Below are 26,167 nucleotides of genomic sequence, written 5' to 3'. Positions count from 1 at the left end.
AATGATAGCTAGACAACTGGGTCAGAGCCTCTCCACAACAACAGGTCTTGTGGGGTGATCCCTGATCCAAGGAATGACAGCTGGTAAACTTACAGTGGAGTCATGGCCAACCAAGGCTTATGGATAATTGTGGGGAGCGACAGCTAGACTGTAGGCCATCCTGTCCAACAGAAGAGCTACTATGGCACACACAATGATAAATAGGTTGTCTGGGATATATCTAAATGGCCTATTCACACGTACAGTACCCTGAGCATATTTTATGCGCTGGATTTTGTACTGCAGAGTACAATGTAAACTAAATGACTGAACACAGCATAAAATCTGTAGCTTCAAATCCTGCGCATCAAATATGCACAGAATACTGTACGTGTGAATGGTTTAGACATTCCTGCACAGAGAAAAACAAATTATGATTTTTTTTACTTCTGTAGCTTAAACTGTATTAATTGGAATAGAGATCTAATAAGAATTTTTATTTTTCATTTTTAAAAACAATTGTTGTGATCAGAAGGTAGTGACAATCGGAGCCTAAAGCAATTTTATATGCAGTCCTATAGCCTACATTTCCCATCATGCATGTAGTTCTTCAGAGACATAGGGGAAGAAGTGTCCTCACTCTGCACTTCCTCTGCTCTTAGTAATATCTAAAGGCAGAAAATACAGTAATATCTAAAGGCATCATACAGAATGCAGAATTTCTGCTGTAACTCAAATGATAGAAGCTCAGTGTATTATTATTTAAAGCACCTTCCTGTTTTTCATAACTTTCTCCTTATCAACATTTACAAGCAGAAGGCATAAAGGACCATGTAAACCAGAATTTCAGAAAACACACTTAAGACGATTCTCTGTAGAGTCTCAAGAACTCACCTTCTACATCACTGCACACATGGTCTCTTACATAGTAGAGAAATTATAAATTCAGCAGCACTCTGTGCATGAAGGGAAGTCATATAGATGGCAAGGGGAGGGTATGAGAGCTGCCAGGAGGGATCTGATAGGTAATGATGTAATGTTGTAGTTCACCACATCCTGTCTACACAATAAACCCTGAAATTTACTGGTGGTCTAAGCGTTGATCCCAAGGCCCAGCAGTAATGAAATGAAAGGGCACAATACATATGGATGCAGCTGAGCTGCGGTAAAACCTAATAGGCGGCAGGAACTCTGCCTGAGAACATGTGACAGAGGTATGTCGTTATATCTGGTTGTCAACCATACAAAGTCCTTTTTTTAATGGTTTCAACAAGTAGCCATATGTGAACACAAAGTTGAAGTCCCCAAATTGAGTTGACAGCAAAAATAATTTTGGTATTCACAAGACACAACTACAGGGAAATAATAAACTATTGGAAGGCAATTTACCTTTGCATTTAGGACCATATGAGTCTATTCTAAAGAAGTACTAAGTAATACAAGCACCAGGATTTTAAAAGCAAAATGAACAGGAGACTCACCGAGCCACAGAGTACATGAAAAGAAAATCATTGTCAGGGGAGCCGAGCGTCTTGCTATAGTCTGTATACTTCTTTTGTGTAGCGCTTTTGATGTCTTTCATCACCGCCTCCATTTCTTTGCTTAAATTGGTTTCTGACTAAAAGTAAAGAACATAATGTAAAGGTACAAGTCCTGAACATTGTAAATGCTATATCAGTGGAAAGCAATAATTTCCCAGCAGCTTCACTGAATTAACTAAAATAATAATAAAAAAAATAAAAATAAAAGCAAAGATGTCACTATAAATTTAATTCACGTGTTCTTGTTTAAAGAATCACACTGGGTAAAGTTTTCCCTCCTCCTGGCATTAGCATAGTGAGAGAAACGGCCATCTTGTTCCTCTTCTCACCAGACAGTCCCATATCCAGTCCACACTTTTCTCAGTGACATGCTGATTCCCATAGTGCTTGCTGTGTGGATAAAAAAATGACTCTCAGTGTTAGGCTAGGTTCACACTGTGGAATTTCTGCTGGATATTTAGCCAGCGGCACTAGGACCGTACGGACTGCATTGCCGTCCTCATAGACAGCAATGCATTTCTGGGTGGATCTTTTGGGAGATCTGCTCAGAAATGCATTGACATCTATGGAGACGGCAATGCAGTCCACACGGTACTAGTGCCGCCGGCTTGGTCTCTGGCAGAAATTCTGCCCAGAAATTCCACAGTGTGAACCCAGCCTTAGGGTCTATTCATACGGCAGAATTTCTGCTTGCGGAATTCCACCTCAAATTAAAGCCCATAGACTTCTATGGGATTCCACACTCCCATTCACACTTCTGATTTTCCACTAGCGGAATTCCGAAAGGGGAAATCCAGAAGTGTGAATGGGAGTGCGGAATCCCATAGAAGTCTAAGGGCTTTAATTTGAATAGACCCTTACTCTACAAGATGCAAAACATAAGTTTCATAGAGTTCTATTGAGAAAGTGACTTGTTTCCCCCAGCAAGCACTGTGTGACACGGCGAGTCACGCTGAGAGCAGCAGCAACATTGTATCAGGTAAACTGATCCGTCAGCTAAAAAGGGGAAAAACGTCCCTCTATCATTTACTTCCAAGATCCATGAGCGAGCTAGACGCCAGATCCCACTGACCACAAAGTCACCGTATATGTTCACGATTTACCATCAACCTATGAGATGAGAATAGCCCTTTCAATGAACATTACAATACAGATGTTATAATAAACCCATTTAAGGAGATGCACGAACAGATCAATTTTCTCTCTACACTTATAAAAATGATGGCGACTGAAGGATGGGGTGATGAGGTGACAGAGTGGAAGTAACAAGGGTATTTTGGCCTTACACTGATGCTTACTGGGAAAGTTCCCAGCTGCTCTTGAAGCTCCTCCACCTCTTTGATCAGCTCCCTCATGCTCTTATTTCCATGAGCGTGACTCTGCCAAGGGCTTCTCTCTGTATTGCTTCCAGGAAAGCACGGAAGGACACTGTTTGCAAACTGCCTGCAGAGAGGACATGTAAATTCTCCTTTGTCAACAGAAAAGCCCTGCAGGACCTGGTCATTCTGGGAAAGCAAACAAAAAAAAAAAAACATACTGGTTAGCAATAAAAGGAAAGATCACTTATGCAATGATCTGAACATGAAACCGAGTTCACAATATAGACCTGTTCTCATACTTTATTAAGGGGTGTTCACATCATGATTTTACTATGTGCGTGGTATATTGTACTGGTAGCAGCCTAACCTACTATATAACCAGAAAGGAAACGGATAAAAGCGGGACCTTGTGTAGGTGCTGTTCACAGATCCAGGATAGTCAGACACAAAAGTGTAAGGTAAAAAGTGACAGGAGGCCCTATATTTAAAGACTACCTTACACATTTGTGTCTGACTATCCTGGATATGTGAACAGCGCCTACAAAAGGTCCCGCTTTTATCCGTTTCCTTTCTGGTTGTATGGGAGAAGATTGTATCCTCTCCTGTTGGACCCTGGGTCCTGCAGTTCGCTTCAGCTTTCCGTAACTGCACGCCAAGTACCCCCAAGGGGTGATAAGCCTATTTTACTATCCATCTGGTGAGCGGCCATTTTATAGAGACGTCGCCCCCCCCCCTCCCCTAGTCCCTGTTTGGGACCCTGTTACTCGTTGATAATACACAAGGCGGTCCTCTCCCCCTTTTTTCTCTCCTCTACAGGTCTAGCCTACATGTCCTAAATATAGTCAACAAAACTCCATTTGGGCCATTTCCGGGACATACACATTTATTTAGTGGGACTCAAAAGTACAGCAGACCACTCTACTGAGTTAGGCAAAGTCAAATCTTGATGTGAATGCCACAAAAGTAAAAACTACAGGTAAAGTTTAACTTTCGTCATCTTGCCAAAATGAGGTCAAACATAGAGTCACCATTAAATGAAGCAGCATTAAGAGAACTTTAGGTGGGCACTGTCAGACATATCAAAACTTTTGATCAATCAGGATCTGATTATTCAGACCCTGATGGATAAATCGAACAAGGTTAAGAAGAGCAGACTAAGCGCATTCTCTCCTGACTGTGTCACGTGACCAAGGACACATAATGTAGGCGCACGGGAGAGTTTACGCTCAGATCCACACTGATCAAAACAATTGACATGTCCCAAGGACAGGTGAAGTTTTTGGAAACAACAGATACACTATAATGTATTTTTTAACAGATCAATGTATACATGATATTCAGATCTTCTCAAGATCCTCTCAATGTCTACGGCAGGGAACCAACATTTTATCATTCAGCTACATTGTCAATAAATTATTCAAATCTTAAAATTGATTCTAAAGGGTTCTGCTATTGAAAATTTGATATTTGGCTTTTGTGCAGAATTTTTCAAACTGACATGTATTTTAAATTTGGCACTTAGACACCAGAGTGATGCACTGTTTTCCTTGCTCCCCGATGTATATCACTATTCATATGAAACAACTATACTCTGTCCCATAGCAGCAGTCTCCAGAGCAAGACCCAGCATGATGCTATTTTACAGCTTGAGACAGCTGCTATAGAGACCAAGTGGAAAGCTCCGCCTCATAGCGCAGGCGAGGAGAATGGTTCAAAAAATGTAAGTACTGCACGATAGTAGTTTTTAAGAAAACTGACCACATAATTACAATTTAAAAGGATAGCCCAGAGGAAACATTGTTCAAATCAACTGGAATCAGAAAGTCAAACAGATTTGTTATTTACTTCAATTTAAAAATCTTAATCCTTCCAGTACTTTTCAGCTGTTGTATGCTTCAGAGGAATTTTTGTAGTTCTTTTCTGTCTGACTACAGTGCTCTCTGCTGACACCTTTATCCATGTCAGGACTTGTCCAGAGCAGAATAGGTTTGCTATGGGGATTTTCTCCTACTCTGGACAGTTCCCGTCATGGACTGGGGTGGTAGCAGAGAGCACTGTGGTCAGACTGGAAAGAACTACATAACTTCCTTTGTAGTATGCAGCAGCTGATAAGTACTGGAAGGGTTAAGATTTTTGAATAGAAGTAATTCACAAATCTGTTTAAATTTCTGGCATAAGTTAATAAAAATAAAATAAAATAAAAAATTCCCACCAGTTTAGAACTATTTCAAAGGGTACTGAAAAATTGTAGTTAATCCCCATGTAACCTGTCTAAACAAAGCTGTTGTTGGGCATGCATGCTGCCACTTTATTTAAAGGGGTACTCCGTTCCCCAGCATCCGGAACATTAAGTTCCGAATGCTGGGTGCGGGTTTCTGGGGTCGCCCCACCCCCTGAATGCAAGTCAAAGGGAGGGGGCGTGACAACCGTCATGCCCCCTTCCCATAGACTTGCATTGAGGGTGCGGGGTGTGACATGACGGGGCGCGACGTCACGAGGCGGCTGGGCGACCACGGAAGCCCGAACCCAAGTTTCGGAACTAAATGCTCCGGACGCAGGGGAGTGGAGTACCCCCTTTAACTCTATGGGACAGACAGAAATAACCGAATAAAGCATCGGAATAGTTTTATCAGGCCCCCTGAAATGAATAAATATAAGATGCTAAACTTACCCGCAAGGACTCCATGTAGGATTTATGGCAGTCTATATGGAGTGTGTGGCCACAAGTTTGTACATATACTCCTCCTTCCCAACCTATCGAAACAGACTGGAGACAAGAACTCTGGATATAAAGAAAAGAAAAGAGAGAAGAATTAGGGTATATTTCAGAATGACTGAATAATTTAAAATATATTAAGAATTCACTCATAGGGGTTGTCTATTTTTACAAAATTATATTTAATAACACCCTATCTCAACTATAAGCCAGATCTGAGACAAAACACAAATATGGTCTCATTTGGTTTGAACCAGCAGGACCATGTATTACAAGGACAGCCCACTGATTTAAAAGAGAACTGTGTAATGCATCATTTTCCCCAGTGGTGGCGCTGCAGGAAAACAAAACACTTGCTGCAACTGATCGCTGGTCCCAAGAGTGGGACATCCTGTGATCAGGTTTTTCTCAGTTGACCTTTCTAAAACTAACGGAGTGTACAAAAGAAATACTAAGCGGGAACGTGAGTAGACCACAGTGAACAGACCCTTCCGAGACAAACGTGAATTCGATGGCGGTCAATGTGTCATACAGAATCTCAAACTACGTAAAAGTATAGTCTTAGTGGTCTTTATGCTGTGGACCTCAAGATGTTGCAAAACTACAACTCCCAGCATGCACGGACAGCCAAAGGACAGAGTTTTACTAGTTCTTGCCCCTTTAAGGATGCTACAAAATACCTGACTGAGGCCAAACGTAAGCCAAAAGGAGTCAAATTCTAGAAAGGATATAACAACAAAAGCGATAAATTACATCATATTTGCCTCCCCTTAACTTTGGAGGAGAGACGGACTAGCAGATCCACTTTAGAAATGAGAACACTCCCATACAATTTAGAAACCAGCGAGAACAAATCAACTAGGAACAGCATGGGAGCGACGTCTGCTGTGTGCACATCAGCCAAGCTGTGGGAGGCTTGCCCATTTCCGCTTCTATTTCCGAATGCGGTATGGTGCTACGGTTTTTTGGTTGTCATCCAATCAGTGATTCAATATCATCAAGGCGAATAAACAAACTAAACTGCGGAGGAGGATTTAATCAGGAAAGCACGTGGACTCTACAACGTTCGCATACGTGTTTATCTTCAATGATAATCTGTCAGGTACAAAACACCAGCGTGTGGGAAATTTGCAGACGGTTAATGAAGAAGAAAAAAAACAGTTGGTTTTAATGAAAACTATTTATAAATATGGGTTACACTTTGGAGACGCAAAACATAGATTTTTTATGCTTACTGTAAAATCTTTCTTGGAGGATCCATTGGGGAACACAGAGACCATGGGTATATCTTGCTGCCACTAGGGGGCTGACGCTAGGCATACAAAAAGAAAGTCGGACCCTCCTAACAGGATATACCCCGCCTACTGACCGTGAGCTAATCAGTTTAGTCCCAAAGCAGTAGGAGAGGACCGACAGAAAGAAACCAGCAGGTGTCCGAAGAAACCAGACAAAAAAAGGAACCGAAAACAATCCCTGGGACAGAAAACCAAACCATAGAAACAAACACAATGGGTGGGTGCTGTGTCCCCACAATGGATTCTCCGAGAAAGAGATTTTACGGTAAGCATAAAAAAAATCTGTTCTCGGTCAGCTCCATTGGGGGACACAGAGACCATGGGACGTACCAAAGCAGTCCCCGGGGTGGGTAAAAACCCCAATTCTGAATCAGGCAAAAGACTGAGCCACTGCCGCCTGCAACACTTTGCGACCCAATCCAGGATCAGCTGACGCGAAGGTGTGCCCCTGGTAGAATTTAGTGAAAGTGTGCAACAATGACCAGGTGGCCGCCTTATGGACTTGCAAGGCCAAAGCACTATTGAGGAGTGCCCAAGAAGCCCCAACGGAATGCATGGAATGCGCAGTCTCCCGAGAAGGTGGGACCTTCCCTTTACGACAGTACGATTCTGAGATGGCAGAATGGATCCACCACGAAATGGTCGCATTGGAAGCCGGAAGACCCTTGCGACCACCCTCCGGAATCACAAAGAAGGAGTCACCCTGCCGAAAGGAGGAGGTGACGGAAAGATAGATCCGGACAGCTCGAACAACGTCCAGACTATGTAGGGAATGCTCCTTAGCGTTGGATGGAGCTGGACAAAATGAAGGAAGAACAAACTCCTTGTTCATGTAAAAGGGGGAAACCATCTTGGGCAAGAAGGAGGGAGGCGGCCAAAAAACCACCTTGTCCTGATGAAAGACCAAGAAGGGAGAGCTACAAGAGAGCCGCCAGCTCCGAAACCCTCCTAATGGAGGAAATTGTGATGAGGAAGGTGACCTTCCATGAAAGGATACAAAGAGAGGAATCCTGAAGAGGTTTGAATGGAGCCTCCCTCAAAGCGCTAAGCACCAGGTTTAAATCCCAAGGAGGAGTGGGAGACCTGAATGGCGGCACCGCATGGGCTACGCCCTACAGGAAGGTGCGGACGTGAGAATTGGAAGCCAACAGCCGCTGAATCAGACTAGAAAGGGTTGACACTTGACCTTTAAGAGAGCTGAGTGCCAAGCACTGATCCAGACTGAATTGCAAAAAAGCAAGGTTCAGAAAGGAAAAAAAATGACCGGGGAGACGGACTGAGCCTCACACCACCGGAAATAAGCCCGCCAAGTGCGGTGGTAAATCCTAGCGGAGGAAGGCTTCCGAGCCCGAAGCATGGTGCGAATCACACGGAAGAAAACCCCCGAGCTCTCAAAATCCAGTTTCAACCGCCATGCCGTCAAATGCAGCAACAGTAAATTGGGGTGGCAGAGAGGACCCTGGGAGAGCAGATCGGGGGGGGATCTGGAAGACGCAGCGGTACGTCAGCATATCACGCGCACCTGGGCCAGTCTGGAGCCACCAGAATGGTGGGAATGCCCTCCACCTTGAGTTTCCTCAGAACCCTGGGCAGGAAAGGGAGAGGCGGAAATAGGTAAAGAGGTAAGGAAGAGAGAAGGACCACCACGGGATGACAAGTGCGTCCATTGCCAGAGCCAGAGGGTCTTGCAACTTCACAACAAAGAAAATAACTTGTCTGTTGTGGCGAGACGCAAAAAGATCCAGGTCCGGGGTCCCCCAAAGATTGCAGATCTGCGCAAAAACGCCTCCGAATGGAGAGACCATTTCCCAGGATCCGTGGAGGAGCAGCTGAGAAAATCTGCTTCCCAACTCTCCACACCCGGAATGTGAATTGCGGAGAGGGTGGGAACTCGAGTCTCGGCCCAGAGCAGAATCTTTGAGACCTCTTCCATCACAGAGCAACTGCGCGTGCCACCCTGGAGATTGACATATGCCACAGCAGTGGCGTTGTCCGATTGGTCAAGAATCGGACAACCCTGTAAGAGGATCTCCAAGTGGAGGGGGCAAAGAAAGATGCCATGGAGCTCCAGAAGATTGATGGGAAGGTGAGCCTCCTGAGGCCAGTGACCCTGGACCGTCAGGTCCTGAAACACACCTCCCCAACCGTGGAGACTCGCATCTGTCGTGATGACCTGCCAGTGGAGGGGAAGAAATGACTGCCCCTGGAGGAGGGGAGAGTGGAGCCACCACAGAAGAGACTGACGAACAGAGGGGGGCAAAAGAACCCGGCGATCCAAAGTAGATGGCGACTAGTCCCACTGGGCCAAGATGGCTAGCTGGAGAGGGAGATAGCGGAACTTGGCGAAAGGGATCGCCTCCATGGCTGCCACCATCTGGCCCAGTACCTTCATGCAGAAGCGAATCGGAACAAGAGAGGGGCGCCATAGGCGACGGACACCCTCCTGCAGGGAGCACCGCTTGTCCAATGGAAGACGAACACGGGCGGTTGGCGTGTCGAAAAGGAGACCCAGAAAGACAACTGGGAGGGAGACAGGTTGGACTTTTCCTGGTTGATCACCCAACCAAAGGCGGACAGAGTCTGTACCGTGAGATCATCCAGGTTAGGGAGGACCAAGATCCCCCAGGCCTGAAGGATGCCAATCACCACTGCCATGACTTTGGTGAAAACCCGGGGAGCCATAGCTAGGCCAAAAGCAAAAGCCATGAGCTGAAAGGGACCTGCAGGGACAGCGAAGCGGAGGAAACGCTGATGGGCGGGGAAAATGGGGATATGCAGATAGGCATCCCGGATATCCACTGAAGAAAGAAACTACCCCTGATCCATGGACGCCACCACAGAGCGGAAGGACTCCATGCAAAAATGACATAGCCGCAAATGGCGGTTGAGTAGACCTGAAAGGCCGCCACCAAAGAAGGGGAACGAGGAGGGTGGGATCGGAAGAAACGATCCCCGGGGAAGGGAAACAAACTCTATCCGGTAACCATCAGAGATGACATCCCGGACCCAGGAGTCCTAAACCTGCGCTAGCCAAACGTCCAGGAAAAGAGACAGACTCCCTCCTACCCGAAAAGAGGACTTGGCTGCGAAACCGCCAGAATGGTTGTCTGACTTTCAGGAAGGACATGCCTTGAAAGAAGTGGCAACCCAATGCAAAGTACCGAGAGGAGGGCACCGTCTGATGGGGATCAGAGCGGTAAGGTTTGTTCTGCGGCAGCAGAGAACTTTTACCTACAGTAGCTTTGGAAATAATTTTATCTAGACCAGTGGTTCTTAACCTGGGTTCAATCGAACCGCAGGGGTTCGGTGAGTCAGTCCCGGGGGTTCGGCGGGGGAAGTCGCAACAGGACAGGCAAACCAAGCAATTGCTTGGGGCCCCGAGCTGTAGCAACAGGGCAATTCCCACCCATCACTATTAACTCCCTGCGGCCCCGCGTTAAGTTTAAAAACGCAGGGCCACCGGGAAGAGGTGAAGGCACCGAGGACCGGAGGATAGAGAAGGAGGAAGACGCACGCTGGCCAGCTTCGTAATTGACCAGAGGCACGTCATCTTCGGAGCACTGAAGTGGACAATACACAGGCATACAGCCTCCAGCCATACACTGTATATGGTTGGAGGCTGTATATATGTGGGGGAACACTGCCTACATCAGTGGTCTTCAACCTGTGGACCTCCAGATGTTGCAAAACTACAACTCCCAGCATGCCCGGACAGCCGCTGGCTGTCCGGGCATGCTGGAGTTGTAGTTTTGCAACATCTGGAGGTCCGCAGGTTGAAGACCACTGCCTGCCTAATGTGTGGGGGAACACTGCCTGCCTAATGTGTGGGGGAACACTGCCTGCCTAATGTGTGGGGGAACACTGCCTGCCTAATGTGTGGGGGAACACTGCCTGCCTAATGTGTGGGGGAACACTGCCTGCCTAATGTGTGGGGGAACACTGCCTGCCTAATGTGTGGGGGAACACTGCCTGCCTAATGTGTGGGGGAACACTGCCTGCCTAATGTGTGGGGGGAACACTGCCTGCCTAATGTGTGGGGGGAACACTGCCTGCCTAATGTGTGGGGGGAACACTGCCTGCCTAATGTGTGGGGGAACACTGCCTGCCTAATGTGTGGGGGAACACTGCCTGCCTAATGTGTGGGGGAACACTGCCTGCCTAATGTGTGGGAGAACATTGCCTGCCTTATGTGTGGGGGAACACTGCCTGCCTAATGTGTGGGGGAACACTGCCTGCCTAATGTGTGGGGGAACACTGCCTGCCTAATGTGTGGGGGAACACTGCCTGCCTAATGTGTGGGGGAAACACTGCCTGCCTAATGTGGGGGAAACACTGCCTGCCTAATGTGGGGGAACACTGCCTGCCTAATGTGGGGGAACACTGCCTGCCTAATGTGGGGGAACACTGCCTGCCTAATGTGGGGGGACACTGCCTGCCTAATGTGGGGGAACACTGCCTGCCTAATGTGGGGGAACACTGCCTGCCTAATGTGGGGGGAACACTGCCTGCCTAATGTGGGGGAACACTGCCTGCCTAATGTGGGGGAACACTGCCTGCCTAATGTGGGGGAACACTGCCTGCCTAATGTGGGGGAACACTGCCATTGTTGCGAAAATGACATGAGAGTGGAACTTGCCAAGGTAAAGCCGCGCATTTCTGAACTGGTCTCTGAAAGACAACAACAGACGTCACACTGATTTGCAGTAAATATTCATTATGTTTTGTTGTGTGAAAATCATGTTTTCATGGTTTTGTTCTTAATGGTTTTGTTCATTTTGTGCACCTATGTATAAATATATGCTTAAATATATACCTCCTATGTTTTGAATTTGAAAAAATCATTTTATTTTTCCAATTTAGAGGGGTTCGGTGAATGCGCATATGAAATTGGAAAGGTAACTCTGTTAGAGATTTCTTTGAAGCAGCATCTGCATCCCACGCCTTCAGCAACATGGAGCGAATCGCAACCAAATTACCAGAGGCAAAGGCTTGCATCGGGCGGACTCCAAGGCCACTGAACAGAGGAAGTCTCCGGCCTGAGAAAGTTGGCGAGCGAGATCCGCCAAGTCCTCCCGAGGAGCACCTGATTTGGCTTCTCAACTACGGCAGGGCATTCTAACAGAAACTGCCGTTGCCACCCAAGCGGACGCAAAGGTGGGTAGCAAGGACAAACCTGCCGCTTCAAAGGCAAATTTCGCCAAGTTATCGATCTTCTTGTCCGCAGGATCCTTAAAGGAAGTTGCGTCGGACAGAGGCACGGTAGTAGATTTGGACAGACAAACTGCAGAATCAACTGCAGGTGGTGCAGTCCACTTGGAAACCAGATCCGGAGGAAAGCGAAACTGAGCTTGAATCTTCTTGGTTCCCTGGAAGCTTCCAAGCCGCATCCAGCAAGGCGTCAAATTCAGCATGAGAACTGAAAGCCTTGGGGGAACGCCGACAGGAAAGAAACTACCGGATCAGGATCCGAAGTTCTTGAGTCCTCCAGATGAAAAGTGTCCCTGATGGCTGACCACCATATCAGACACAACAGAGTCCACAATATCAGACACAACAGAGTGGTCCTCATGATCTGAGGTGAATTCCGTCCCATCATCCGCTACTTCCCCTGGAGAGTGGGAGCGCGGTGGTAGCCTTAGACTGAGCTGAGTTAGACCTAGAACAAGGAGTCGGGGACCTGGGATGGTCACCGGGGGAGCGGCCCCTAGAGTGGGGGCGCTGCCGGTGAGCTGGGTAAGAGGAGAGAGATCGACGGGAAGAATGTCTATCCCGATTACGCGTCTCTGGAGAAGAGCCTGACGAAATCACTTTAGCGCGATTGTGAGAGCGCTGGAAGTGGGGGTCAGGAGAGACAGAGCGGAACTCCCTGGGGGAACAGGTGGATTCAGTGGAACCACCGGGCATTTTGGTCTTGCAGCACACGCAAGAGTAGTAGGTGACTAAGGCTGTGGCCGCCTGTCTGTGGGGAGGTTCGGGTCTGGAGTTGGACAAAAGTGCTAGTAAGGAAGCAGTCAGCAATTAAATTAGAGCAATCTCACCCAGGTCCTGTGTCCCGCAACTGGAGCTAAGAAGCAGGCTGTAGCTGTCCTGTGTCCAGAGATTAAGAGGCAGGCCGCCACTGAGGTGATATGGCCTGCAGAGCAGGATGGAGGAGGAGAGAAGCAGGCTGCACGCGACCAGAGGGAGTGGACTATGCACCCAGAAGGACCCCATTGGAGGAGGAGAGGGAGGAGTACAGAAGCTGACCCCCCAAAGCACACACACACCGAGCTGATGGGAGAATCAGTGACCCCTGGTCTGCACGCCGATAGACCATTGGCCGGCAGCAGCAGGAGGAGGCAGAGTGCCTTGTAAGCATGTCGTGGCCTCAATAAGTTTCCTGCCCAACGCTCGACGTGCCCGAGAAGCGAGTGAAAATGAAAGTAAACTGAAGAGCCGGCTGCACGACCGTAGCCCAGCTGACACGCACTGTGTTGGGCGTGTCAGAGCAGATTAAAGTGAAGTAAACAGTGTCGGGGATGGCGAAGAGGAGGGGGAGGAGAGCTGCATCGCGGTCCCCGGAGCCCCAACACTGCAGATAGAAAGACTGGAGCCCGTATCCCTGCCCCCTATAAGAATAAAAATGAATTAAAAAAAGAATAAAAAATCCCTCTGTGGCCCCAGGTATAAGGTGCCCCCTAAAGCAAGGAAGGAAGAAGGGGGAGATGGGGTGACCAGCACATACTCACGTAAGATGTCTTCAGCGAGCTGTCACCTGCGTTATGTCAGGCTGAGACAGCAGGACGAGCAGGGAAGGTAGTGGGACCCGGACCCAAGGTACAAGCCCAGGCACTGGCCGTTGGCGGGAAGGGGTTAACTGTGCATACTCTATGCCCCTAAGCCACATATTGGGGAACAGGTAGCGCCATGCTCCTGAACCCCCACCTAAAAAAAAAAATAATAATAAAAAGGAGAAAAGAACCTACAACAGGCCCTAACTATAAAATAAAAAAGAAGACCAGGTCTGGAGAACTCCAGACCTATGTCTGCCTCCTACTGAAACTAAGCTTAAACTGATTAGCTTAGAGACAGTAGGCAGGGTATATCCTGCCAGGAGGTGCCGACTTTCTTTTTGTATGCCTAGTGTCAGCAAGATATACCCACGGTCTCTGTGTCCCCCAATCGAGCCGACCGAGAAACAAAGATACTTAAAACAGAAAAAGATATCTCCACCCCCCATTTTCTGACGTATGGACAAGGATGCTAGTATTTTCCAGCGGTGTGTACAGTAAAATCATTCACGCAGAAACATCAGGAATTTCTACTATTAGCCCAAAAATCTATGTGAAAAAAATACTGTAGTGATATTGTAAGTAAAATAGCTGCCAGTGTGAATAATACTAATGACCACTCTAATGAAGTCTGGTTCTGCATGGGATGTCCTCTGGCATAGTAGGGGTGGCTGATGCCTTTGCTCCTTTCTCTTTTTTCCCCCTTTTCTTGTGTGTTTTTTTTAGATCAAGGAATGTCCCGTCTCTACCTTTTCACCCCTTTTTCTAATTTTCCTTTTTTAATATTTTTCTTTCTCTGTTTTGCTTTTCCTTGTCTGGTTGGGGCTCCCACTCCCTGCCCCTACTTCATTGTTAGGTTCTCTTTGATCTACATGTTTCTGATGCCTGATGCTGCCTTCTTGTTCATGGTACTTGTTTGTTTACACTACTTGCACAACTACTATCGTAACGCTTTATGGACGATGTCCTTCCATATTACTCATTCATGTTGTTGAAATTGTGGTGCCGTTTCTTGTTGTTACTGATTTACATTGTCTATTGTCTTTGTTCATTTTACATTTTGTGAATTTGGTAAAAAATAAGTAAATAAAATGAATTTAATTACTTAATTTAATTAAAAGGGGCACCTCATTTTTGGCACATGATTCTGTAAGTTAGTTAACTAATAGTTGGACTAAACTGTTCTACAACGGACCCCGGCCATGCACATCAATTCCTTAATACATTGTGTGTAAGTGAGGGTGATAAAGCCAAAGGAATTTCATATATACTATGAAATAGCCAAGTGAAAAAAAGTGTTACGTTTTAATATTAAGGGCAAACAGAAACCAAACATTAATGCATCTAGCTGCATATGTCTGGGGTATGCATCCTGTAGACTGTCTCATATGTTTTCCCACTATGTAATTGTAGCCTAACACTGAGAAGCTCTTGATATATAGCATATTAGGTCTCTATGGTATAATTAGGATCATCAAAACTACCATACCACCAGACTTAAAGAAAGAAGACATTGGGGGATATTTATCAAAGGATTTAGACTGGTTTAAACTGGTCTAAATTTGTCGCACAGAAAGTCACAGTCTAAATATGTGCGACTTTTCTGCGACTTTTGCTTTAGAGGATTTTTAGAACATGATGCATTCTAGTCTATTTTAGATAGAAAAATGCATTGGTGCTGAATTTATCAAAAGCGAGTTTTCAGCGACAAGTCGCATCAGCTGAAAGTACGCCGAAATGTCAGACCATGTTGGTTTAAATACAGTCTAAAGCATAGATCCCGAAGTCTGTGCGCAGAATTTATCAAGAGTTGTGCACCTTTTGATAAATTAGGCGCACAATAGACCGGCCTAACCCTCTATAGGTTGGTCTATATTGATGCAAGACATAGACAGCTCTGATAAATCTCCCCCATTGAGTATAGAACAACATATGCATAAATTCCCCCGCCATCTAGCGCAGGTCCCTAGAACAGCCAAATTATTCTATACAGATGCCTCATTACATGTACAACAAAGAACACGGTGCAGCCAGCATTCACTAACACACAATCAAATATGCTAAGTCCATAGACAATGGAGGCCATCATGAGAAATCTATGAAGCTTGACCTGTGGCCTGTCATGTTCTTGCTCATTTCAAAGCCTTGAATTGCATTCTCCTGATCAATACATGACCAGACCTGTTCATAGGAAATTTTGGCCGCGTTAATCACACTCGGGCGATTCCATTTGTCACATACAGAAGAATACATCTGAAGCACAAACAATCCATATCCCTCTGACAGTAAAGGATAAACTGAGCGATTAAAAACCTCCTTTAGCTACTGGAGGGCAGACAGGAACAAAGCGCGCACAGCCACCATAACCATTCAAAGCCAAGGGCGCACACACCTCCATAGTCTAGTCCAGGTTACTAGAGGCAGAACAGTCAATGACGACACTATAACTATGCAATGCAGCTTTGTCCTGTAAAGCTATTATAATTTCTAAGTTATACCAAAAGTTCTTGAAGAAATTACGGAGGCAAATTAACTTCCAGCCTGCCTCCCCTCTGCTGGAAACTGGTTGCTTAAAGGGAACATGCTGTTTTTTTTTTTTTTTTTTTTTTTTTTACAGATTAGAGCCAGATACTGAAAGAGAAGAATCCTATCTCCAAACTCTGACAACTCCTTTTTCCACCACTAAAGCGAGCTGTAAATGGAATTAAGTCTATGGTACCTTTGGCAATTCATCATACCACACGCTTTAGAGAGCAGCAGGAGTTGGGAGACAGGATCCTTCAGTGCGGAATGAAAGGATTACCCTAGTTACCCTTTAACCTTTCAGAGTAGTCCAAGGGGATTTTAGTGCTCTCACTGCTGTTCGAGTCCGCTGATGGTGCATAGCTATTTCTCATTCTCTCAATTTCTGGGGTGGGACCAGAGCTGTGCTGTAAGCCAATAGTACTGACACCTGGCCTTCCTTTCCCTTACACCTCTAGCCAATCACAGCACCTACTCCTTACTATTATTCCATGTCATGACATAGTGCTGGTGAAAGTGCACTTGCTAGCACTGAGCTGGGGGATGATTTACAGTGCATTACTATAAATGACATGTGAAGACAGAAGAGGTTTATTGATGGCCTCTCTTAGCAAGAGGCTATATTATAAAATAGAAAAACGTCAGCAGCAACACAGCAAGGAATGGGCTACACTAAGCACTGCGTACATACAGTAGTAGAAACACATGGGACAGCTTCCAAAAACTTTATGCATAGTCGAAGCCTTGATTTATCTTTCAGGGACAGAGAGGATCCTCTGGAGGACGGGGACAGGTTTACACATTATAGGCACGCAGACATCTCTTGCTTTCTCTCTCATGCACAAAGCAGCAGCTAAGCCAAACTTCCATATTCTATTTTTAGTAGACTTTACTAAAGTTTAACAATTGGCACTGGATAGCACAATGCATAAAAGTGAGGCATTTAGTAGCCAATACTTTATTAAGAGTCAAATAAATAATCACATAGAGGTAACTGGTTTAAAGCAACAGTGGCCTTTTAAAGATATGTTTTACAACAGTTGCATGAACCAAAGGGAACAACACACTGGATGAGACGTATTCACTTACATATTAGAGTGCGTTGGGGATGCTCTGTGACTTGTACAGAGCCGAGTAGGAAGCTGAGCTCTATCGCCTATTGTGAATGGTCGGCTCTTGCATTATTTATGTACTGGTGTCACTTTTCATTGTAATCCTGATTGAGCTTATAGTGACATCATCTATCTGGGGAGAGTATGGAGGCCCCATACACATTCGCTAATGTATATGGGACCCAAAATCTAGGAGTGATCAACTAGAAATAAATGTACTGGTAGTAGTACTTGGGAATATTCTTGACTCTTAAAATAGACCTAGAGCGGACTTCAATTTGGGGCCCAAAAAGTTTAGTTGGCATTAAACTAGATCAGTGTTTCCCAAACAGGGTGCCTCAAGCTGTTGCAAAATTACAACTCCTAGCATGTCCGGACAGCCAACGGCTGTCCGGGCATGCTGGGAGTTGTAGTTTTGCAACAGCCTGAGGCACCCTTGTTGGGAAACACTGATCTAGACAGTAAAGAGCCTATTAAGGAAACCTTATTAAGAGTGTATTTTACTATCTGTCTTTCACCCAATCATACTTTTCATACTTAAAATTTTCCTTGCAATGAGATTTGGGGCACTTGTATGTGTACAGTCAAATAAAAGGACTCATTATGGAATTATTTTTCAGTCAGTTCAGCTAGTCATCATGCAAGTTGTACAGGAATCTTTTCTTGACCACATATTCGAGACAAATTGTTTGGCGTATCACGCTCATAAATCTCAGCTCACCCCTGCGTATGTTCAACCCATGATGGATGGCAGCAGAGCCTAGAGCGAGAGATCTCTTGAAATGAAACAGATGGGGGAAAACTATCAGACTGCCTCTTATTGAGAATGTGTTGCTTGGATAATATGGTGAAAATGGACAATGATAGGACTAGGAAATCAGGCAAAGAAATTTTGAAGGGGGATAACTCAAAAGTAAGCCCTCTCCAACTTGACTGTGGTCTGGACTCATGTCTGATAGTCCTGGAACTTATAGATTCTGGAACAACCCACATCCGAAGGTCTTGAATGTCCTGAACAAACAGGATTTAAAAAAAGATAAAAATAAAAACACAAAAAACAAATACAAACCTCTAGGCTTAAGTGGGCAAAGCACAACCATGCTTACTGACAACAGACCAGAGTAAGGCTGGGTTCACACTACGTTTTGAGGTCGCGGTATGCCACCAAGAACCGTGGTATACCGCAGTTTCAGGTCCAATCAGAAAACCGGATACGGGGCAAAAATGAGCCGACCGGAGTCATTATCTGACTCTGGTCGGCTCATTCAAATGAATGAGATACTGGCCGGGTCCGGCTGGGGTACAGGAGCGCCCGGTTTTCACTCCCCACCGAGCCGGATCCGGTGACCGTATGCTCAAAACGTGAACGCAGCCTAATAGTTGTTCAAAAGGGTACCTCAGACTGGATCTCTGTTATATTCCAACTCTTGTTGGGAATAAAATCTGGAGAATTATTCTGTATAATAAATGCAAATGTGAACTGGACATTGGGCCCATTATGGAAGAACAGTGCTGCTGTATCCTAGAAGTGGTCAAGATCGGATGTCACAGCTGTATATATATATATACCAGTATATAAAACTCTCTTTAAACAATATATTAGGATCAGGGTGAATACTTGAAGATCAAGATGCTACTTGGCCTTTTTGCATATGTTGTGGGACTGTGAACAACTAGATACATAACAGAAGACATGGATATTAATATTGGATATTAAGAACGCAAACTGTGCAAATAGTTAGAGACCCTAAGATGTGCATTTTGGGCTACACGGAAGAGCTAGACGAATGAGCTACACATTGGGCTATTTTGACAAATATAGCAAAATTCCCTTTGGGGCAGCTACTTAAAATGTATTGCCTTGTATAAGATACAGAGTTGTGCCTCCAATGAAAACAGAATTTATAGACCAGGGAACATAAAGTTGTGGTTTGAAAAAGCAAAATATCTAAAGTGGAAAAGTGAATTGTCACTATGAGAAATTGTGGGTTCCAAGACGTAGTATCTCAGGGCTGGCTACCAGGAATTACAAAAAAAAAAAGAATTGCAGAGAAGAGTTCTCCGGCACCTGTGACAAGGTACTGAATTTCAGGGGATGATTGAACAGGTTCAATCTTCCAGCGAAAATCCTCCAGAGACGTCCTGGGTCTATGACAATAGGGTGGAGCATATGGCCACAGTAAATTGCCAAGGACATAAGCACCAATTCTGGATAATTCGGAATGGTGGGATTTCACTGGGAAATTCAGCAAGGAATGTTTCCTCAGTGTGAACATTACTGTATTCGAGACGGTCTGGCTCATTCACTGTTGTAGGCAGCTGTTTATAGTCTGTAATACAAGCCACTGTCTGACACATGGTGGCAGCACTTACATCTTTGAAATAGCGCTGTAAAATGGTAAGTCTGACATCATGCACTGCAGCACATGTTCCTTCCAGATAGATATGCTCCTCTTCGCTGGTAGGAAGCTTCTTCGGCTCAGAAATTTTACGGCGGTGCCCCAAAACTAGAGAAGGTTCAGAAATAACAGAATATAATTAACAGATAAAGAAAACATCAAAATAATTATTCTATTCCCCTAGATCAGTGTTTCCCAACCAGGGTGCCTCCAGGTGTTGCAAAACTACAACTCCCAGCATGCCTGGTCAGCCAAAGGCTGTCCAGGCATGCTGGGAGTTGTAGTTTTGCAACATCTGGAGGCACCCTGGTTGGGAAACACTGCTCTAGGTTTACCAAAAGCCTTGACTAGTCTATATAACTAATCCTGCATAGTATCTACAACATCAGAATCTAACACTGCTACCATTTTAGACACTGGTTGGCTTATCTAACTGTTTACTATGGAAATTTATAAACTGACTCTAAGATTAAAGGGGTACTCCGGTGGAACACGTATTTATTTTTTATTTTTTTTAAAATCAACTGGTGCCAGAAAGTTAAACAGATTTGTAAATTCCTTCTATTAAAAAATCTTAATCCTTCCAGTACTTATTAGCTGCTGAATACTACATAGGAAAGTATTTTCTTTTTAGAACACAGTGCTCTCTGCTGACATCACGAGCACAGTGCTCTCTGCTGACATCTCTGTCCATTTTAGGAACTGTCCAGAGGAGCATGTTTGCTATGGGGATTTTCTCCTACTCTGGACAGTTCTTAAATGGACAGAGATGTCAGCAGAGAGCACTGTGGTCATGATGTCAGCAGAGAGCTCTGTGTTCCAAAAAAAAAAAAAAAAAGAATTCAGCAGCTAATAAGTACTGGAAGGATTAAGATTTTTTTGATAGAAGTAATTTACAAATCTGTTTAACTTTCTGGCACCAGTTGATAAAAAAAAAAAAAAAAAAAAGTTTCCACCGGAGTACCCCTTTAAGGCACTGACGGATGGATCCACATTAGAGATGAGCGAACTTACAGTAAATTCGAATCGTCACGAACTTCTCGGCTCGGCAGTTGATGACTTTTCCTGCATAAATTAGTTCAGCTTTCCGGTGCTCCCGTGGGCTGGAAAAGGTGGATACAGTCCTAGGAGACTCTTTCCTAGGACTGTATCCACCTTTTCCAGCCCATCGGAGCACCTGAAAGCTGAACTAATTTAGGCAGGATAAGTCATCAACTGCCGAGCCGAGAAGTTTGTGACGAATCAAATTTACTGTAAGTTCGCTCATCTCTAATCCACATAGTAGTGGCAGACACGAGCCCCCAATTGCATTACTAACAATAATACAGGAAGATAAATAAACTTTTTTCCATGGCTGGGGGAAGTGTTAAAATAATAAACATGCTATACTACTCGCCTCTTCTCGCCCCCCTGCTGCTCTCGGTCCTTCTCTAGTTTCCACCTTTTCGGGGTTCTATGTTGTCTCAACCCCACAGCACCTGCCTGCTCAGCTAGTGAATGAGGAAGGACATCACTGATTGGCTGAGGGGACAGGTCCCGTAGGGTTGAAAAAACACAGAAGCCAGAGGAAGGAGAGGCCCGGAAGCATAACAGCTGTGGGGAACCAGGGGAAGAGAGTATAGCATGTTTATTAACACATTTTATTGCATTTTTTTTTTTTTTTAAACATATTTTATTAAAAAAAAATTCAAATACAAGTAAAACATGTAAAAAGTAATCCACAACAAACGTGGAGGCAGAGTAAAACAAAACCAACTCCGAACAGATTAAAGCGTATAGCATGTTTATAAACACTTTAAATGCAACACATTTATTTTATTTCAAAGGCAATAGGAGGCAAGAAAAGATGCAGATTTTAGGGCAAAACTGTGTTCATTAAAATTTGAGATTTTTTTTCTTTTTTTGTGCCACAAAAATGAGTGAAGTCAGTTGATTAATTTTCCCCTATGTTCTGATCCAGCCTACATTTAACGCAATTTAAAGCTTAACAATTCTGCTGATGCTGGGCGTTAACATTCAGTGATTGTTATGTAGGTTTATACAGGGATCAGTGTCATCACTAAGACCAGAAGGAGCAGAGATTTAAATGAATAAATAGTTATATTGAACCTTTCAGCGAAAAAATATATTCCAATCTGCTTGGCTTGTCAAGCTCTATAACAATTTTACCAGCAGGCTTAAAGGGGCATTCCAGGGGGAAAAGTTTTTTTTTATATCAACTGGCTCCAGAAAGTTAAACAGATTTTTAAAGGACTTCTATTAAAAAATCTTAATCCTTCCAATAAATATCAGCTGCTGAAGTTGAGTTGTTCTTTTCTGTCTGACAACAGTGCTCTCTGCTGACATCTCTGCTTGTCTCGGGAACTGCACAGAGTAGAAGAGGTTTGCTATGGGGATTTGCTTCTACTCTGGACAGTTCCTGAGACAGGTGTCATCAGAGAGCACTTAGACAGAAAAGAACAACTCGACTTCAGCAGCTCATTAGTACTGAAAGGATTAAGATTTTTTATAGAAGTAATTTACAAATCTGTTTAACTTTCTGGAGCCAGTTGAGATATATATGCACGTTTTTTCCTGGAATATCCCTTTAACTGCATTTTCTATGTGATTTTTATTTTTAACCCCTTAAGGACGCAGGACGTAAATGTACGTCCTGGTGAGGTGGTACTTAACGCACCAGGACGTACATTTACGTCCTGTGCATAACCGCGGTCATCGGAGCGATGCCCGTGTCATGCGCGGCTGATCCCGGCTGCTGATCGCAGCCAGGGACCCGCCGGCAATGGCCGACGTCCGCGATCTCGCGGGCGTCCGCCATTAACCCCTCAGGTGCCGGGATTAATACAGATCCCGGCATCTGCGGCAGTGCGCGATTTAAATGAACGATCGGATCGCCCGCAGCGCTGCTGCGGGGATCCGATCATTCAGAACGCCAGACGGAGGTCCCCTCTCCTTCCTCCGTGCGGCTCCCGGCGTCTCCTGCTCTGGTCTGTGATCGAGCAGACCAGAGCAGAAGATGACCGATAATACTGATCTGTTCTATGTCCTATACATAGAACAGATCAGTATTAGCAATCATGGTATTGCTATGAATAGTCCCCTATGGGGACTATTCAAGTGTAAAAAAAAATGTAAAAGTAAAAGTAAAAAAAAAGTGAAAAATCCCCTCCCCCAATAAAAAAGTAAAACGTCCGTTTTTTCCTATTTTACCCCCAAAAAGCGTAAAAAAACATTTTTTATAGGCATATTTGGTATCGCCGCGTGTGTAAATGTCCGAACTGTTAAAATAAAATGTTAATGATCCCATACGGTGAACGGCGTGAACGAAAAAAAAAAAAAAAGTCCAAAATTCCTACTTTTTTAATACATTTTATTAAAAAAAAATTATAAAAAATGTATTAAAAGTTTTTTATATGCAAATGTAGTATCAAAAAAAAGTACAGATCATGGCGCAAAAAATGAGCCCCCATACCGCCGCTTATACGGAAAAATAAAAAAGTTAGAGGTCATCAAAATAAAGGGATTATAAACGTACTAATTTGGTTAAAAAGTTTGTGATTTTTTTTAAGCACAACAGTAATATAAAAGTATATAATAATGGGTATCATTTTAATCGTATTGACCCTCAGAATAAAGAACACACGTCATTTTTACCATAAATTGTACATCGTGAAAACGAAACCTTCCAAAATTAGCAAAATTGCGTTTTTCGTTTTAATTTCCCCACAAAAATAGTGTTTTTTGGTTGCGCCATACATTTTATGATATAATGAGTTATGTCATTACAAAGGACAACTGGTCGCGCAAAAAACAAGCCCTCATACTGAAAACGTAAAAATTTAATTGTCTGAGTCCTTAAGGCCAAAATGGGCTGAGTCCTTAAGGGGTTAAAGAATCCCCCCCAATATAAAAGGATATGTACATTTATGTATTTTAATAACCGTAAGTTCTCAAAAAGTGGCTGCCATTACAGCCCTCTGCCACCTAGCTGTTAGTGTTGTGATTAAAATGATTTAGCCTATGTATGTGGTAGTATGAGACCAGAAATAGGACTCCATGCAGAAATAAGGTAGGCATGGACATGTGATCACAGTCGGCAATACAGCTATCTCTTCAATCCCCCTACACATAAAAGTGCAGCTCAGCCAAGCATTCACGCCTTCCATCTCCCATCGAGAGATTAGGGGTAAGCCACTGTCAGACTTGTGTGCGGGTCACTTATCTCTCATAGAAGAAGAAGAAAAAAAAAATGGTCAGGTAAAATCCGACATGCCTGATCCTTCTGCTCACATGTAAGGTGAGAGTTGGAAAGCTCACTTATACATTAGACCAGTGTTTCCCAACCAGGGTGCCTCCAGCTGCTGCAAAACTACAACTCTCAGCATGCCCGGACAGCCTTTGGCTGTCCGGGCATGCTGGGAGTTGTAGTTTTGCAACAGCTGGAGGCACCCTGGTTGGGAAACACTGCATTAGAAAGACAGCCAGTTCTGATGAATTTGGATGGCTGGGTAACAACTCTATAGAGAGAAATATACTTGACCGTATTTGCTAGAGATGAGCGAACTTACAGTAAATTCGATTCGTCACGAACTTCTCGGCTCGGCAGTTGATTACTTTTTCTGCCTAAATTAGTTCAGCCTTCAGGTGCTCCAATGGGCTGGAAAAGGTGGATACATTCCTAGGAAAGAGTCTCCTAGGACTGTATCCACCTTTTCCAGCCCATCGGAGCACCTGAAGACTGAACTAATTTACGCAGGAAAAGTCATCAACTGCCGAGCCGAGAAGTACGTGACGAATCGAATTTACTGTAAGTTCGCTCATCTCTAGTATTTGCACTAAAAACTTAAAAGTGAAAGAAGGCACAACTTACCAGAGGATGCTTGTAACAAAACTACTAGACCAATGGGTCGGTCCTCTGTAGATGGGCCACTCTGCCCACATATTACACAGTCATATGTCAGTTCAGACACTTGCTGTTCTGACGAGGCTATCTCCATTGCGACATCTGATTCTGGCGATTCTGTTAGAAACATTATTAAAAATTAGTAGGGATATGACAGAACATTTTTATGTATAGGCACATAGAATACTAACAAAACAAATACAAAAGGCAATACAAATCTTTAAAGGGGTACTCCGCTGGGGAGAAAAAAAAAAAAATGTCTAAATGAACTGGTGCCAGAAAGTTAAACAGATTTGTAAATTACTTCTATTAAAAAAAAAAATCTTAATCCTTCCAGTACTTAGCAGCTATATGCTCCAGAGGAAGTTCTTTTCTTTTTTGAATTTCTCTTCCGTCTGACCACAGTGCTCTCTGCTGACACCTCTGTCCATTTTAGGAACTGTCCAGAGTAGGAGCAAATCCCCATAGAAAACCTATCCTGCTCCGGACAGTTCCTGACATGGACAGAGGTGTCAGCAGAGAGCAGTGTGGTTGGACAGAAAGGAAATGCAAAAAGAAAAGAATTTTCTCTGTAGTATACAGCAGCTGATAAGTACTGGAAGGGTTAAAAAAAAAATTATTAGAAGTAATTTACAAATCTATTTAATTTTCTGACACCAGTTGATTTAAAAGAAAAGGTTTTGCAGTGAAGTACCCCTTTAAGTCATACATTTTCAGTGCTCTCAGCATTGAAGCTATAAGATTGCCTATACAGTATCTCATATAAGTGAATTCACCCCTCACATTTTTATAAATACTTTATTCCAGCTTTTCGAGTGATCACACTGAAGAGCCTGATGAGGGCCTGTGTAGGGCCTGATGAAGCGCGGATCAGTGTGACACGGACCGTTGCCTGTAGTTCCCTCTGTGTACGTCCACCCTCCCCTCCGCCCTGCACCGCATTGACCCCCAACAAGATGAAATAAACCCGATTACAGCATTCGACATTCCTGGTATGTGCTCCCTTTTATTATGAATTTTTAACACTGAAGAAATAACCCTCTGCTACAATGTAAAGTAGCGAGAGCACTTGTAAGGCTATGTTCACACGGCAGAATTTCTGCACGGAATTCTGCTGTAAATTCCACAGAAATTAATTTACCCACCCACTTCAATTGAAATCCTGCAGTGGAAAATCTGCAGCAGAAACTCTACTGTGTGAATGAGACAGCAGAATCCCCCCCCCCCCACGATCAGACATGTTATCCCCTATCCTTTGCCGTTTTTAGATTTTGGTTGGTTTTTCTTTAAACAGGAAAAAAAATAATGCAGCAAATATGGCTAGAAAAAACATACTTTACACTTTTTGGGGGGGATATATAAAACAACTGCCTCCTCTAGCAAGACATACACCGTAAATATCTAGTGTTATCTAGTCATACACAGTGAATCTGGTTAAAGGCAATCTGTCAGCTACAATTCACATTGCAAACTGCTGACATTGTTAGGAAAGGAGACACATGGTACCCTCAATATATTTGTCTGTGCTTTCATAACTTATATTAAAAAAAATGCCTTTATTTTCTGGTACAAAGAGTCGTTTCTAAGACCCTGAAGAGCAAAGGGCTGGA

General features: G+C 44.2%; 1 protein-coding gene across 2 annotated transcripts in view; it reads right to left on the bottom strand.

The window, feature by feature from the left end:
* Window positions 1–26,167, bottom strand: part of UBR3 (ubiquitin protein ligase E3 component n-recognin 3) — a 220,988-nt gene that overhangs the window by 52,114 nt on the left and 142,707 nt on the right. Inside the window, exons 25-29 of one of the 2 annotated variants that reach the window (XM_056533968.1) lie at window positions 24,525–24,674; window positions 19,629–19,762; window positions 5,511–5,621; window positions 2,807–3,025; window positions 1,461–1,597 (exon numbers count right to left, since the gene is read on the bottom strand). In XM_056533968.1, the coding sequence (XP_056389943.1) occupies window positions 1,461–1,597; window positions 2,807–3,025; window positions 5,511–5,621; window positions 19,629–19,762; window positions 24,525–24,674 (751 nt within the window). The remainder of the gene's footprint in view (window positions 1–1,460; window positions 1,598–2,806; window positions 3,026–5,510; window positions 5,622–19,628; window positions 19,763–24,524; window positions 24,675–26,167) is intronic. The other variant, XM_056533969.1, reaches the window with a different exon arrangement.

Source organism: Hyla sarda, chromosome 8 (assembly GCF_029499605.1).
Source record: "Hyla sarda isolate aHylSar1 chromosome 8, aHylSar1.hap1, whole genome shotgun sequence".
Lineage (NCBI taxonomy): Eukaryota > Metazoa > Chordata > Amphibia > Anura > Hylidae > Hyla > Hyla sarda.
This window is presented reverse-complemented; position numbering and strand designations above follow the sequence as displayed.